A 17680-nucleotide genomic window follows, 5' to 3' on the forward strand; every position below is an offset into this window, starting at 1 on the left:
TCCATATTCATCTGGGTATAAAACCATATTACATGTTTGAAATGCTTGAAGATAATGAAAGCAATAAATGTAATGATGGTGATTCTAATCTGCTAAGTGGAGATTTAGCCCAGGATAGACTTTAAATGTATCCTGGAGAGGTCCCAGCTCCAACAGAGGGAGGAGCACCATCTGCCAGATGCCCAGCTCTGCCAAGGCTATAGGTACACGGTGGCCTACTGACATCTGGCACATATTCTCCCCACCACAAAGATGTGCAAAAGGAAGGACAATTCAGGCCAAGGAGTGAGGAAGGGAGAGCCCAAGAGGAGATCAGCAAGGTTGTCAGTTGAACATGCCCCTGAAAAATGGAAAGGAAGCCAAAAGGGCAGCAGGAAAGGATACACATTTTTAAAATTTTTTTTTAGTTGTTGATGGACTTTTATTTGCTTATATGTGGTGGTAAGAACCTAACTCAGTGCCTCATGCATGCTAGGCAAGTGCTCCACCACTGAGCCACAACCCAAACCCAAGGATACACTTTCAAAAAAATGAGTACAGGCAAAGAGAAAGGGGAGTAAAGGGAAAACAGGCAAAAGTGGGTTAGCAAGAAACAAAAGAAGGTTTGCCTGAAGTAAACAGAGAAACTAAAACTTAGGAAAGTCCAGCCTTCTGACCAAGCAAAAGAAAAGAAGCCAAGCTGATAACACCATGTACTATTTCTTATCAGTGGTCCTTCTCTCCCTTCTTGAAAAATCCGTTAAAATAATCTTATCAAATATTTCATAAAAGCAAATTTCTTGTAGCTGTAGAAATATTTAAAAAAATGTTTCTAATAGTGCATTATAGTTATGCATAAGTGGGGTTCATTTTAAAATAATCATACATGGAATATAACTTGCTCATTTAAGTCCCCAGTGCTTCCTCTATTCCTCCCCTCCTCTTTCCCCCAAATCTCCTTTCTCTATTTTACTGATCTGCCATCTATTTATTTATTTTTTAAAAGTGGTTCTTTATAGATAAACATAAGGTAGAATTCACTGATATATTTACCTATGGACATAACATAATATTATCATTTTCATTCCACATTTTCTTCCTTTTCCTGTCTTTCCTACCCTCCAGTCCCCTTCCACTGATCTCCCCTGTTTTTGTGTGTCCCTCCACACACATGTTCTTTACTTCACTCTAGTTTACACACACACATACACACACACACACACACACATACACCTTAGACCCTTGACTTTCTGCCACTGGTTTATTTCACTTATTATTGATATTCTCCAGTTCCATCCATTTACCAGAAAATGCCATAATTTCATTATTCTTTAAGACTGAGTAAAACTCCATTGTGCATATATATGATATATATAAACATATGTTTATATATATCATATACATAAGTATATATCATATATATATATATATATATATATATATATATATATATATATATATATCTCACATGTTCTTAATCCATTCATCCGTTCGGGAGATCAGTGGGTGGTTCGATAAGTTTGCTGTAATGGATTCTAACAATATTTTTTAGGAAGGAATCCCATGTTTTCTTCTCCCATTTCCCAAGTGTAAATGATTTTTTTGAAGAGTTGAAATCATTGACTGGTTATTCATTTTAGGGGGATATGAATTATAGGAGACTTTGAATGTCTTTAGTGTCAGCCTAATATTCCTGAAGTGAAGGGTTCAGTTTTGTATCCTATAATACAAAGCATTCTAATCAACAATTTGGAGTCACAGTCAGGCATTTACTATGCTTGAACATTTTAAATCACTTCTATTTCCATATCATTTTTGTGAGATTTGTTTCCTTGATCTTTGCCCTTTCAGAACTATGTGGACTCTATAACATCTTTCGTCACAGTAGTAAACTTTTTCTAAGAATTTTGCTAATGTGCTACAAATAAAATTTGAGTATATGTATATATTACATAAAATTGTGCACTAGTGGGACTTTGTTACAACTTATGAACACTAGAAGATAATGGGACATATGGAAAATAAGTCTCCATATTTGAAGCTGGAAAGTCGCTAGAGTAACTATTGTAAAAGAATCACAATGGATGGCTTCTTAGATTTTTGGTTTATATGTTCAGAATTGTGTACAAATTTAAAACTCAACATACTAATTAACCACTATTTTCAACTACAAAAAAGGCACCAGGTTTATTCATTCATTGAGTCATTTATTTCAGGGCGATTATTCTCTTAACTGTTTTAAGATCAGAAGTCAAGGATGTGAGAAGTTAAGAAAATGTCCCAACATGGATGGTGTGTGAGAAATTGGGTCTCAGAGCCAATCTGTCTGATCAAAGCAGAGGTTCTTCATCACCATTTCACTCTGCCACCTGATATCTCTAGGACTTCCTGAGAAGAGCTGTTTCCACACTCATCTTCCTTGGAGAGTCTTGCAAAGCCCACTGGAGTATCAGCTGGCAAGTCAGCCATTGCTGAAGTCATTGTGTAAAGGAGCCAGTGAGGATAGGCTACAGGACTGACAGAGAGTGCTCAGTGCTAATGGCACTGAGCATGCTCAAGCCTGCAATGTAGGCAAGATCCACGGAAGGGCAAAGAAGCTGTATGTGGGGATGAAGACAGAATAAAAGATGATGGTAAAATACAACATGATATCTATAATGTGGAAGCAAAGGGAAAAAGTCCATAGCAGCCAGGTTTAGGATGTAGAGAGAGGTGTTGTTCCTGCTGATGTGGAAACAGAGCACTGTCACATTTCCTACCAGCATAACCAAGGTAATAATGATTGGCAGTAACTTCACAATCAGGGTCTTCTTGTGAAAATATAAAGGACTGTCTTCCTCATTTTTATTCATTGTTGTGAAATTAGTTCACCAAGGTGGGGAAATTGGCTGCATTTTCAGGAACCCTCCACCACTGTATTTGCAGTGCCCTTGCAAACACAAATAAGATTTCAGCACCTTCCATCGTGCACTGGGATTCTAAAGAGCACCCTGCTATGTGGGAGGTACTGGCCCTCTGTATCAGGGAAGGATACAAAAGCTTTGAGAGCTTAAGTCATTAATGAAGTCAGGGGATTCTGAAACTTCCATAAAACCCAGTGCTTTCTGATTCTAAAACATGATCTCTCTCTCCTGGAACATGGATCTGGTACTGACATGGGAACGTTCTATGATGCCAACACTCTCATTGAATATCCTAGGCTCTGTCATGACCCCCAGAGCAGGAGGAAGAAAATCTGGGACAAACTGTGTGGGACAGAAATGGGGTCACCCCAGAATTCCTCTGCACAGCAGTTTCCTTTCAGGAGCAAGAATTCAGAGGACCAGTAATTGCAAATGGCCACCCTCAGAGGCTCAGAATGATCCTTCTACAAGGGATAAAGGATGTCTCTCAGAGTCATGAAGGAAATATGACCTCTTGCATGGGCGGGGGGTGTAGGAACAGTCAGGTCTCTAGGGAAAGAAATATTTCAGTGAGTCAGTTTTATGAGGACAGGGAACATTTTTTTTCCTAGTCCATGCTGCTTCCCAGTGCCCAGCGTCTTGAGGAGGACAGAGTTGAGTAGTCAAGTTGTCTTTAATCCACAGGTGAATTAATTAACAAATAGGAAACATAAGCAGACTTGAAATTTGGGTTAAGTGTGACACAAAATTTTTAAGTGGAATTAGTCACCAGGAAACACATATGGAATGAAATGATGCAAATGCATTCCTCATGAACCCTTCTTTGAAAAACATAGATGTATTGGAAAGAATGCCCCATGGAAAGAGAAGAGTAATTATGGTGACTGTTGTTTTCTCCATCTCAAGGAAGGCTAATGTCTGGATTTACTGAGCATGGAGAAGGATTTAAGTCAAGAGTTTAGAGACTGGATTCAGAGATGAACTGAATTTTCAGTGCTTTTGAGAAGTAAAAGGAAAGTTTGAGAAAGGAGAGAGAGACAGATATTGAGACAGAGAGGAAGGGAGATATTTGAAAATGAGGCTGAGTTTGGTCATGGAGGTAGGCAAAAGTCAACACAGTGGTAAAGAAGCTAGGATGAAGGTGAGATGGAATGAAAGAAGTCAGTGAGTTACTCCAGGTAATCTATAACCTGGAAGCAGAGGAGGTCAGTTCCAGACAGGTTGGTGATGTAGATGGAGAAGGCATTCTTCCCCATGCAGAAGCTCAGAAGATGAAGCACAACCATGTTTCCCACCACAGCAACCAGGACAGTGATGAGGGCCAATAAGCCTAGGATCAGGGTCTCCTTGTCACAAACTGGTCACTTCCATTCACTGGTGTGTTGTCTGTCCTTCAGGATGGTGCCATTGGATCTATGCTAAAACTCTCCACTGGTGCACCTGGAGACACAAACAAGATGTGAGCAACTGCTGCTTGAGCTTTGATTCTCACTCAAGACCACCTTGCTATGTGGGAGGAACTGTCCCTGTTTCACAGGGAAGGGAACAAAGGCTTGCAGAGGGTAAGGAATCTATCAAAGCCCAGGGAGTCCTGGAATCTAGATTCAAACCCAGTTCTTAATGACTCCAAAGCCTGGGCTATCTGTACTTCAACATTGGTCCTCTACTGACATTGGGATGGTCAACAGTCCTAATTCCTGCCCCCTCATTGTCCATGTCATGCTATATCTTCTGGAGGCAGAAAACAAGTCTGGGCAGGCCATTCAGGACAGAGATATGACTTCGGGCTCAGCATGATTTCTGTCCTGGAACAGAGGTTTCCTGTCAGAATCAGGGAACAGGAAGCCAGAGTCCCAATGCGTGATGGCCCTCAGTGACCAGGAGTGGTCCATCCAACAAGGAGAAAGGAGATCATGATTTAGAATCATAAAGGGAATGTGACCTCTAGATAAGACTGCTGTGAGGATGGCCAAACTTCCTGCACTAGAAATGATTTGGAGGATCAGCTTTAGGAGAACAAGAAGCCCTTTCTTCTTGCCTATTACATATCCCCATTACCTATCTCCATGTAACGTCACAGTGAGGGTTCAAGAACTTTGTAATGGATGAATGAATAGGGATCCTTAAAGCAGTTGAAAATGTGTTAGAAGGCATAGGACATTTTTAAGTGAAGTTAGTCACCAGAAAACACACAGGTCAAGAAATGGAAAAAATTTCATTCCTCATGGATCCTTCTGGGAAAACTGGTGTGTTTGAAAGAATTCCTTATGCTTTCAGAGATGGCTAATGATGGTCATTGTTATTGACTCCATCTCATGAAGGACTGATATATAGCTTTAGTGAGTATCCAAGGTCCTGTTTTAGGAGAATATTCAGAGGTGAACTGAATTTCTAGCATTTTTTTAACAGGGTTTAACCCAGGACTGCTATACCACTGAGATGCGTCCTGACCTTTTAATTCAATAAGTTGGAGTCTCACTATATTGCTGAAGCTGGTCTCAAACTTGTGACCCTCCTGTTTCAGCTTTCTGAGAAGCTAGGATTACAATTCTAAACCACACCCAGCTAATTTCTTGCATTTTTGAAAAGATTAAAGCACTTGATAAAGGAAAGAGAGAAGTGAGAATGGAATTTACAAAATATTGAAGCATCGAAGCACTTAAGATGGATTTTTAAATGATTTCTATAAGGTGTAAACATAAATCCTCCCATTATCTCCCATGAGTGACTTTGGATGGAATCTACACTCCTGACTAAAGCATTTTTTAAATTATTCTTTAGAAAGTGGATGGGAACAAGAAAAATACCTATTTCTAAACTTAGAAGCCGTAGGGTAAAAACAGATGCTCCTGGGATTTCCAGATTGGGAAGGAGCAGTAACTTACTATGATTTGAGTACTTATTGAGTATAATCTCTTTTATTCCTCTTCTAAGCCCAATGAAGTAACTATTCATTATTATTTTTTATTATTCCAATTTCACAGATCCCAAAACAAAAAAAGTAAAGATTGAGGAAAAGGTTCCAGGATTATGATTTTGATCTGGTCTGTGCCCAAGTCCTTGTCCTTAGCCAGACCCTCAGAATTATCACCAGTATTCAGAGTCAACTACACATGGAGAGGAGAGAAAAATCAACAAGTATTGCTCAAGACAAATCCAAATTAGTTCCTCAAAGTTGTTGGTTTTTAAAGCATAGGTAAAGCAAATTTCAGAAACAATAACTAAGGAAGAAGAAGCTATCAAAAAAGGAGACTATATGAATAGAAGCCAACTGGGTATAAGCACCTGAATGCATGAGCTCTTTTCTGTTTTAAAAAGATAGGAGGGGAGGGAAAGTATAAGTACGAGGAACTGAATTTGAATGAACTATATTCCATGCTTTTATCATTGTGAAAATGAATCCCAATATTATGTATAGCTATAATGCTCCAATAAAAAACATACAAATAATCAAAAACAACAAAATACAAAAGAATGGTATGTAGTTTTAAAAAGTAGAAGGTATATGGGTATTTATAAGTATTTTAAATTTATTAAAATTGCTAGTATTTAACCAAGATCATAGTTACTAAAACCAGAAATTTTATTATACCGGGAGTGGGTTTTTGAAGATGTTCAACACCAAAGGTCTTTTCAGTTTGGTAACCTCATCATTCCTAGGCATGTCCTTTCATCCTCTTGATCATACCTGGCTTTCAGCCACACAGAGCTCCACATTGGAGAAAAAGGAGCAGAGAGAGCACAATCCAAGAGTTGGGACACTTCTATTCATCTTCCACTGGCCAGTGCCTAGTCACATGGTGCCAACACCATCAAGGACGGTTGAGGTTAGGGTCCTTTCTCTGGTCTAAAGCTCTCCCACTTACATGAGAAAGGAGAAGTACAGACGGAGCAATAACAGTTGCTAAACTATGATTCCCCTTGCATTTGGTCACTCAAATACTGAGCCATATCCCCAGACGTATTTTGATTTTATTTAGTGACAGGGTCTCACTGAGTTGCTTAGTGCCTCGCTTTTTGCTGAGGCTGGCTTTGAACTCCTGATCCTCCTGTCTCGGCCCCCTGAGCCACTGGGATTACAGGCATATGGCACTGTGCCTGGCTTTTCCTTTGCATTTTAATATTCCATTATTCAAGAAATAGTTTCTTGGGAGTTTCTAACATAGTGAATAATGAGATAGGGAAGAGTGAGAAAGAACTGGAGAGGGTTTGAGATCAGGGCTGGTGTTGGACTTGCTCTTCACCATGTGATTAAAATAACTTTTGTGCTTATTATGTTTCAGGTCCTTCCTGTGATAAATGTGGATGTTACAATAATTGGTCTCTGAAAGACTTGTGCTAGATGCTGGGGATACAAAAGTGAACAACAATGACAAAAACCAGCAAGTCTAGACATTTTGGAGATTTGAATTTGATAAAAGAGACAAAAGAAAACATATATATGGACTTAAAAATAGAGCTCAAATTGTGTTTAGTGCCATTACCAAAAAGATAATGGAATACTGAGGAAATATGATAGAGGTTGTGGTTCTCCTCCATATCCTTGTCAGCCCACCTAAGGATACAATTCCTAGACAGTCTCTAAGAGAGACTATAACTTGTTCATTTAGCCCTTAATGCCCAGGGCCTCCTGCCATCTTTTCCTCAGATTCTCATTTCCTGTGTGAACTGCTTGCTCACTGTCTGGTGCTTTTGCAGAGCCAGGTAGAAGTGCTGGGCTGGAGTCGTTATCCATTGTCCTCTATCTACTTCTTCTGTGTTCTGTTTTTCATGGATTTATTTTCCTTGTTGTTTCAAAATTTTGCATATTCTATTATAAAAAAGTACAAATTGCTACTTCACAATCTCTGAGAATACAAGCTTTTATCTTCCATTTCTTTCCATATGTACCTCACACGCAGGGGTGCTTCTGGGTTAGAGAAGGAAGCAACATAGGTGCAGATCTGGGGGTGCAAATGCAGGCTCTGTCACTGTTTTGTATCAAACCTGGGGCAAAACACTCAATGTTCTTCCTCCAAGGGAAGGAGGTATGGTTATTTACAGGATCAAAAGATATATCACATATTAATCAATCAGTACTACATTTTACCTATTTCTGTGTAGTTTCTTGTTTTCTACCCGAATTATGTATAAGTATTTTTCTTTTCACCCAAATTCCTTCATCAATGAGCATCCAAAATATTCTGCCCTCAAGCACTTTATCAAAATAATGCTTAAATTTACAAAGAAAACTCTTTAGAATCAGTGGGGGAGGATAATGAATAGGTTTTTTTGTTACACATGTCACAGCAAGTCACTTACTAACCCCCCTTAGATATTTCAATATCTGACCAAACTCAGCCTCATTTCCAAATCTCTCCCTTCCTCTCTCTCTTTCCTTTCTCAAACTTTCTTTTTACTTCTCAAAAGCACTGGAAGTTTAGTTCAGCCCTAATCTTGCCCCTAACTCTGGCCTTAAATCCTTCTCCGTGCTCAGTAAGGCCAGACATCAGCCATCCTTGAGTTGGAGACACAACTGTCACCATTACTACTCATCTCTTTTTTCACAGAAGGGTTCATGAGAATGCATTTGCTTCATTTCATTCCATTTGTGTTTCCCAGTGACTAATTCCACTTAAAATTTTTGTGTCATTTCCCAGTGACTAATTCCACTTAAAATTTTTGTGTCATGTTTAACCCTAATTTCAAGTATGCTTACGATTCCTATTTGTTAATTCATTCACTTGTGGATTACAGACGTCTTGACTACTCAACTCTGTCCTCCACAAGGAGCTGGGCACTGGGAAGCAGCATGGACAAGAATAAAGTGCTTCCTGTCCTCATAAAACTGATTCATTGAAATATTTCTTTCTGAAGAGACCTGTTTGTTTCTACACTTCCCCTTGCAAAATGTCACATTTCCTTCATGACTCTGAATGACATCCTTTATCCCTGGTAGAAGGACCACTCTGAGTCACTGAGGATGGCCATTTGCAATTAATGGGGTCTCTGAATTCTTGCTCCTGAAAGGAAACCCCTGTGTAGAGGAATTCTGCAGTGACCCCCATTTCTGTCCCACACAGTCTGTCCCAGACTTTCTTCCTCCTGCTCTGGGGGTCATGACAGGGCCTAGGATATTCAGTGAGAGTGTTGGCATCATAGAACGTTCCCATGTCAGTATCAGACCCATGTTTCAGGAGAGAGAGATCATGGTTTAGAATCAGAAAGCACTGGGTTTTATGGAAGTTTCAGAATCTCCGACATCATTAATTACTTAAGCTCTCCAAGCTTCTGTATCCTTCCCTGAGACAGAGGGCCAGTACCTCCCACATAGCAGGGTGCTCTTTAGAATCCCAGTGCATGATGGCAGGTGCTGCAGTCTTATTTGTGTTTGCAGGGGTCCTGGGGGAGAGTTCCTAAGCATGAATTCATCTCTTCTAGCCTGGGAGACTGATTTCACAACAATGAATGAAAATGAGGAAGACAGTCCCTTATATTTTCGCAAGAAGTCACTGATAATGAAGTTGCTGACACTCATTATTACTCTGATTAGGTTGCCAGGAAATGTGAGTATGATCTGGTTCCTAGATTTCCACATCTTCAGGCACAACACCTTTCTCTACATCTTAAACCTGGCTGCTGCAGAACTTTCTTTCCCTTTGCTTTATTTCCCACATTATAGATACCTTGCTGCATTTTGCTATCATCTTTTATTCTGTCTCTATCCACATCTATACTCTCTTTGTCCTTCTGTGGATCTTTGCCTACATTGCAGGCTTGAGCATGCTCAGTGCCATTAGCGTTGAGTGCTGTCTGTCTATCCTGTGGCCTATCTGGTACCACTGCCACTGCCCTAGACACATGTTAGCTGTCATGTGTGCTATACTCTGGGTCCTGTCCCTGCTGTTTAGCACCTTGGAAGGATACCAGTGTCACCATCTATTTAATGATTTTGATTATTTTAGGTGTCAGGCATTTGATTTCTTCACAGCCCCTTGGCTGGCTTTTTTATTTGTTGATCTCTCTGGGTCTAGCTTGGCCCTACTGGTCAGGATGTTCTGTAGGTCCAGGCAAAGGATGATGACCATCCTGCTCACAGTGGTTGTCTTTCTTTTTTGTGTTCTTCCCTTAGGCATCCAAGGTTTCCTAGTAACCTGGGTTGGGACTGACTTGGGTATGTTCTTGTCATATGTTCTTCCACTTCCATCTCTCCTGTCCTCTCAACTGGTGGCAGTTGTGTTTCCATCTCCACAAACCCCATCATTTACTTCCTAACTGGCTCCTTTAGGCAGTGCCATCTGTAGTGGCTGACTCTCCAGCTGATTGTCCAGGGGGCTTTGCAGGACTCTCCTGAAAAAGATGAATGTGGTGATAGGCTTTCTCAGGAAGCCCTGGAGATGTCAGGCAGCAGAGGAGATGGTGATGAAGATCAGACAGATTGGCTTTGAGACCCAACTCCTCCATACTGTGTTGGGACATTTTCTTAACTTCTCACATCCTTGACCTCTGATCTTAAACAGTTAAGATAATAATTGCCCTCATGAGACTTAAGTGAGACAAGGCCTGTTAAACATTGATTAGGGTATCTTGAACTGCCTTAGGACTTTACCCCATTAGCTTGGTACCTTCACCAGATCTGGGTCCAGGACTGTTTTACTTTTGTTGAATCCCTTCCTCAGAAGGAGACAGAAAGTAGTGCAAGAAAGGTCTAAATTTCTTTGGTTACTGTACCTCATAGAGACTAAATGAAGGTTGTAGTTTGGACAAGTTTCACTTTCTGTTCTTTGTCTGGTTAAAATTAAGGACTCAAAGTTCAGTCTAACCCAAAGAAAAGATCTTTTTTAATTTTGGCAAGGCTTAGAAAATCTCTATGGCTTGATTAGTGTTAATTGTATTAATGACATAAATGACTCAATAGATGAATAGAAGTGATGCATTTTTTATAATTGAAAATAATGTTTACTTAGTATGTAGAGTTTTCAATTTGTACACAATTCTGAACATATAAACCAAAAATCTAAGAAGACAGGTACTGTGATTCTTTTACAATAGTTATTCTAGTGACTTTCCAGCTTCAAATATAGAGTAATTTTCCATAAGTCCCATTTTCTTCTAGTGTTGATAAGTTATAACATAAGGGCCACTAGTTCACAATTTTATGTAATATATACATATACTCAAACTTTTGTGAGTAGCACATTAACAAAATTATCAGAAAAACTTGACTACTGTGACCAAAGATATTGCACAGTCCAAACAGTTCTGATAGGGCAAGGATCAAGGAGTGGTTTTCTTTAGGAAACAAATCTCCTAAAAATAATATGGAAATAGAAGTGATTTAAAATATTCAAGACATAGCAAATGCCTGACTGTGACTCCAAATTGTGGATTAGTATGCTTCATATTGTAGGATACAAAACTGCCCCTTCCACCTCTGGAATGTTAGGCTGTCACTAAAGACATTCAAAGCCTCCTGTAATTCATATCCCCCTAAAATAAATAACCAGTCAATGATTTCAACTCTTTAAAAACATAATTTACACTTAGGAAATGGGAGAAAAAAACATGGGATTCCTGCCTGAAAATGTTGACTAGATACCCAATAGCAAACTTATAGAACCAACTCCTGATGCCCCTCAACAAATGAATGGATCAAGAAAATGTGATGTGTTTGTGTGTGTGTGCGCGCATGTGCATGCACAATGGAGTTTTACTCATTCATAAAGAATAATGGAATTATGTCATTTGCTGGTAAATGGATGGAACTGGAGAATATTATGGTAATGAAAGAAGCCAGTGTCAGAAAGTCAAGGGTCTAGTGTGTGTGTGAGTGTGTGTGTGTGTGTGTGTGTGTGTGTGTGTGAAAACTAGAGTGAAGTAAGGAAAATGTGTGTGGAGCAGACAGATCCCACAAAAACAGGGGAGATCAGTGCAGTAGAGGAAGGGGATTGAGGGGGAGGTAGGAGAGACAGGAAAAGGAAGAAAATGTGGAATGGAAGTGACAAAATATGCTTTATAAATAAATATATATATATATATATATATATATATATATATATATATGAAATATATATGAATATATATTCATATATATGAAATATATATGAATATATCATAGTGAATTTCACCTTATGGTTATCTATAAAGCAACACATTAAAAAAATAAATAGAAGGAAGACCAGTAGAATAGGAAGGAGATTTGGAAGAAGGAAGAGGGGAGGAATAGAGGAAGCACTTTGGACAGAAATGGAGCAAATTATATTCCATGAATGTATGATTATTTTAAAATGAATCCTGCTATTATGCATAACTTAAATGCATTAATAGATACATTTTAACAATATTGCTAGAGCTACAAGAAATTCACTTTTACAAAATATTTGATGATAATATTTTTATGGATTGTTTAAAGAAGGGAGACAGCGACCACTGATAATTTCAGCTTAGCTTCTTTCTCTTTTGCTTGGTCAGAGGCTGGTTTTCCTTAGTTTTAGTTTCTCTGTTTACTTCAGGCAAACCTTCTTTTGTTTCTTGCTTATCCACTTTTGCCTGTTTTCCCTTTACTACTGTTTCCCTTTGCCTATACTCATTTTTTTGAAAGTGTATCCTTGGGTTTGGGTTGTGGCTCAGTGGTGGAGCACTTGCCTAGCATGCATGAGGCACTGAGTTAGGTTCTTACCACCACATATAAGTAAATAAAAGTCCATCAACAACTAAAAAAAATTAAAAACGTGTATCCTTTCCTGCTGCCCTTTTGGCTTCCTTTCCATTTTTCAGGGGCATGTTCAACTGACAGCCTTGCTGATCTCCTCTTGGGCTATCCCCTCCTCGCCCCTTGGCCTGAATTGTCCTTCCTTTCGCACATCTTTGTTGTGGGGAGGATATGTGCCAGATGCCACTAGGCCACCATGTGCCGAGAGCCTTGGCAGAGCCAGGCATCTAGCAGATGGTGGTCCTGCAGCTCCTGGAGCTGAAACCTCTCCAGGATTCATTTAAAGTCAATCCTGTGCTAAATCTCCACTTACCAGAATCATCATCATTACATATTTTGCTTTCATCATTTTCAAGCATTTCAAACATGAAATTAGGTTTGATACACAGATGAATTAACATCCATACAAATTTCAGGTTTGAGGCAGGGGGTCTTGCTGTGGTTTCCTTTCACATGTTATCCAGTAGAATCCCAGGTGCATCCCTTCCTATTCCTTCCCTTTTGCTTTCAGAAATTCTTCACAGATTCTCTCTTTGGGGTATTCTAATCCCTTGTGGAAGGATTCTTAAGGGACTTACCAGACTCTGTGTTCTTGGAATCTGTGTAAATTTACCTTTTATTCCAAAGAACTTACAACTTTTGTTTTAATCATTTTATGATGCATAGATATTTTTCCATGTTTTATAAAAATGTATTAATTTTAAAATAATATATTAATTTTAAATATCTAATCTTATAAGAAATTGCTAAACTGCTTTCCAAAATGATTGTATTATTTCATGATCCCACCAATAACATATGAAAATCTAGCTGCTGCATATGGACCCAAGAAACATGGAATTGTCAGTCTTCTGAATTATAGTCTTTCCAAATTAATATTTTCTTGTGTTTTAGTCTGCATTATGAAATTGAGTATATTTTTATGCACTCACTGGCTACTCAAAATTATTTTGTTAAGTGTCTTCTTATATTTTTATTAAGTTTTTTTTTGATTAGTAGTTTAGTGCTGCATATAAGACCTTTGGTAGCTATATTCAGTATAAATATTTATCCTTTGTTGCTTTATGAATTCTTTTCATTATTTTTACAGAGCTTTTAATGTCTACAGAAAAAGATCACAAGGTTTCCCTCCTCCTCCTCCAAGCCTCACTCATGCATGATTTTCTTCTACTATTGACATTTTTGATCTTCATAAAGGTGGTGACTAGGTGGTTGGCTTTGGATTGGTTGGTTTGCATACAAAAGGCATATTCCTGGGGTTTGTTTGCTACATCTAAGAGCCAGCCATACTGGGAGGGACAATATTTCCTAAATCAGCAAGGTTTCTAGATGATAGAGAATCATAAAACACTGAAAGTAAAAAACATGGTCAATACAAGAGCAAATTTACTACTAATTGGTGTGAAACTAGATGCTCTTCTCCTGAAGTCTTTGTCTCGTTTTCATATTATGGTAATGCTGGCCTCACAGAATGTGTTAGGAAGTAAGTTTTCACTCTGTTTCTAGTTTCTGGAATCGATTGTAGAGAATATCACTATCTGGGCCTGATGCCTTCTGTTCAGGAAGATGGTCAATTCTTGAGTCAATGTGAACAGGTACAGGGGTGGTTGGATCATCCACTCATGGTCGATGTGTTGCTAAAAATTGGCACACTTTGTCTATCAAATTTTGAGGCATAGAATTGTTCCTAATATTTATTGATCATTCTGTCCAAAGTCATGAATTCTGTAGAAACATCTCCTTTTAATTCTGATTAATTCATGTGATCTCTCTCTTTTTCCCCCAGTCTATTGTTTTTATGGATCTCTTCAAAGAACAGTGTTTTAGTTTTACTGATTTTCTTAAGGATCCCTCTTCCCCTTCCCTTTTTATATTAATAACTTGTGTCTTTCTTAATTTTTCTTTGCTTAGCTTGGTGAGAGGCTTATCAAATTTATTAACATTTTCTTTTTTATCCACTATATTTATTTATCACTGTTCTTTTTAGATATACAAAATAGTAAATTGTCCCATCCTCCCTCCCTTCCCTTCATCCCCCTTTGTCTAATCCAATGAACTTCTATTGCCCCTCCCTTATTCTGTGTTAGCATCTGCATCTCAGAAAGAACATTTGTCCTTTGTGGTTTTGGGAACTGGCTTATTTCATTTAACACAATAGTCTCTAGTTTTATCCTTTTATGAGCAAAAGCCATAATTTCATTTTATTCATGGGCTGAGTAATATTCTTTGTATACTTATACAACATTTTCTTTACAAAAAAATGTTCAACATCTCTAGAAATTATAGAAATGCAAATTAAAACTACCATGAGACTCTATCACATTCTGGTAAGAATGGCAATTATCAAGAATACAAATAACAATAAATTTTGACGAGGATATGGGGAACAAAGTATACTCATACATAGATGCTGGGACTTCAAATTGGTGCAACCACTATGGAAAGCAGAATGAGGTCCTTAGAAAATTTGGAATGGAATCAACATTTAACCCAGTTTTACTACTCCTTGGTATATACTCCAAAGACTTAAAATCAGCATACTACAGTGATGCATCCACATCAATGTTTATACCAGCTCAATTCATAATTTATTAATCTTTTCAAAGAAAATGCTTTTGGTTTTATTAGTTTTCCTCCACTAATTTTCTGTCCTCAATTTAAGTAATATCTGATATCTTTTATTATTTTTTCTTGTGATTTTTTGATTTAATTTGTTCTTTATGAGTTTACTTAATTAGAAGTATCAATTATTGATTTTAGATCTGCTTTTCCTACAGTGTGCATTCAATTCCATAGCTTATCTCCCTTTCCATCCGTTTTCTGCCAATGATATAATCTCCTTTTTCTTTTTGGTTGAATAACATGTCATTGTGCCAATTGTGCCAATAATCCTATATTTTCTTTAAACTTTTAGCCATTGAAGGGCATCTAGGCTGATTCTATAACTTGGCTATTGTGAGCAGTGCCGTGATAATAATGGGCATGGGGCATCTCTGTAGATGCTGACTTGATTCCTTCAGATACACTCAGGAGTTTTATTGTGGTAATTTCTTCCTCCTGCCTCCAGGGATCATGACATGGCCTGGTAAGGTGTGTCAGTTTGTTGGGACCATGGAATTTTTCTAGGTCAGTAAGAGACCTGTGCTGTAGTAGAGACCAGGCCTTAGAGTCATAGAGTACTGGATGTTATCCAGGTTCCAAATTTCTCCATTTTTTATAAATTACTTAATATGTGACAGACTGTTTCCTCTGGTATAACACAGGGACAGTACTTCCTTCATAGCTGGAGGATCCTAAGAATCAGAACTCATGAAGCAGGTGCTTACATCTTGTGCCAGGAGCATAGGTAGAGGGTTTCTGAACATGGATCCAGCCATTCCAGCCTGAGGAAGTGAGTTTATCACAGTGAATAGAAACGAGGACATTCTTTCATATTTTGACAAAGATATCCTTGTCATTCGGCCACAATCTCACTATTGCCCTGGTTAGGCTGACAGAGGTATAGTTGTGCTTTGGCCCCAGGGCTTCCTCATGTGAAGAAATGACTTCTCTGTCTGTATCGTCAATATGGTTGCAGTGGAATTTCTTTTCCTTTCCTGCCACATTGCTAATGCCCTATCAAATCTCAGCACCTTCCATTTTATCCATATCTACAGGCCCAACTTCTTCAACATGGTGTTGACCTTCACCTTAAATGCAGTCCTGTGCATGCTTCATGCCATTAGCACCAAACAAGATCTGTCTGTCCTGTCATGCATTTGGTACTGCAGCTGCCACAGGAGACACACATCACCTCTCATATGTGCCCTGCTCTTGGCCCTGTCCAGCTGCTGAGTATCCCACTAGAGGTTTCTTGTTACTTCCTGTGAAAGCATTTTGACTGTGATTCTTGTCAGACATTTGATTTCATCACAGCCATGTGGTGATTCTTTGTTTGTTTCTTTATGATTCTCTCAGTGTCCAGCCTGGTCCCACTGGTCAGCATCCTCTGTATTTCCTAGTAAATGCTACTGAGTGGGCTATGGTACATGGGGCTCATACTCCTAGGCTTCCTCATCTGTGGTCTGCCTTCAGGCATCCAAAGGTTCCAGTTACTCTGGATTTAGACTCATATAGACACATTGTCTTGGCACCTTTTCCACTTCTACATATCCTGCCCTGTGAACATCTGCACCAACCACTGGCTTCAGGAGCTACAGAATCTCCTGGTTCTGCAGAGTGCTCTGCAGGGTACTTCAGAGGAGGATGAATGTGGAAATCCTCCTCAGCAAACCCTGGAAGGCAGCAGATTGGCCAGTGATGAGCTTTTGCTTTGATCAGACAGATTTGCTTTGACAGCAAAATTCTCTCGTGATCAGTTTTGGAGTTTTTCTTAACTGATTTCATCCAGGGCTTCTTATCTTTAAACAGTTAAGATGATAATCATCCTCGTGAGAATTGAGACAGGACTGTCAAACAAATGGTGATTTCAGTGTCTCTGGAATGGCCTTAATCAGAGTTTCTATTCCATCAATGTGAATTTCTTTTTTAAAAAATTTATATATGACAAAGGAATGCATTACAATTCTTATTACACATATGGAGCACAATTTTTCATATCTCTGGTTATATACAAAGTATATTCACACCAATTCGTGTTTTCATTACATGTATTTTGGATAATAATGATCATCACATTCCATCATCATTTCTAATCCCATGCCCCCTCCCCTCCAACTCCTCTGCCCTATCTAAAGTTCATCTACTCTTCCCATGTACCCTCTCCCTATCTCATCATGAATCAGCCTCTTGATATCAAAGAAAACATTCGGCATTTGGTTTTTTGGGGGATTGACTAACTTCACTTAGCATTATCTTCTCTAACTCCATCCATTTACCTGTAATTGCCATGATTTTATTCTCTTTTATTGCTGAGTAATATTCCATTGTGTATATATGCCACATTTTTTTATCCATTCATCCACTGAAGGGCATCTAGGTTGGTTCCATTATTTAGCTATTGTGAATTGTGCTGCTATAAACAGTGATGTGGCTGTGTCCCTGTAGTATGCTGTTTTTAAGTCTTTTGGGTATAAAGAGAGGAGAGGAAAACCTGGGTCAAATGATG

At 38.7% G+C, this 17680-nt stretch overlaps 1 protein-coding gene and 1 pseudogene across 1 annotated transcript in view; one reads left to right on the forward strand and one right to left on the reverse strand.

Annotated features, from left to right (window-relative positions):
- The window catches only part of LOC113194272 (mas-related G-protein coupled receptor member X2-like), a gene marked incomplete at its 5' end in the record, with an annotated part of 61064 nt that extends 58224 nt beyond the window's left edge, over window positions 1-2840 (reverse strand). Inside the window, one exon of the mRNA XM_026405287.2 lies at window positions 2748-2840. Within this exon, the coding sequence (XP_026261072.2) occupies window positions 2748-2840 (93 nt within the window). The remainder of the gene's footprint in view (window positions 1-2747) is intronic.
- A 277-nt stretch (window positions 2841-3117) lies between these two features.
- Window positions 3118-10309, forward strand: LOC113194273 (mas-related G-protein coupled receptor member X2-like; annotated as a pseudogene).
- The last annotated feature ends 7371 nt before the right edge of the window (window positions 10310-17680 follow it).

The sequence above is a fragment of the Urocitellus parryii genome, chromosome 4, assembly GCF_045843805.1.
Source record: "Urocitellus parryii isolate mUroPar1 chromosome 4, mUroPar1.hap1, whole genome shotgun sequence".
Taxonomy (NCBI): Eukaryota; Metazoa; Chordata; class Mammalia; order Rodentia; family Sciuridae; genus Urocitellus; species Urocitellus parryii.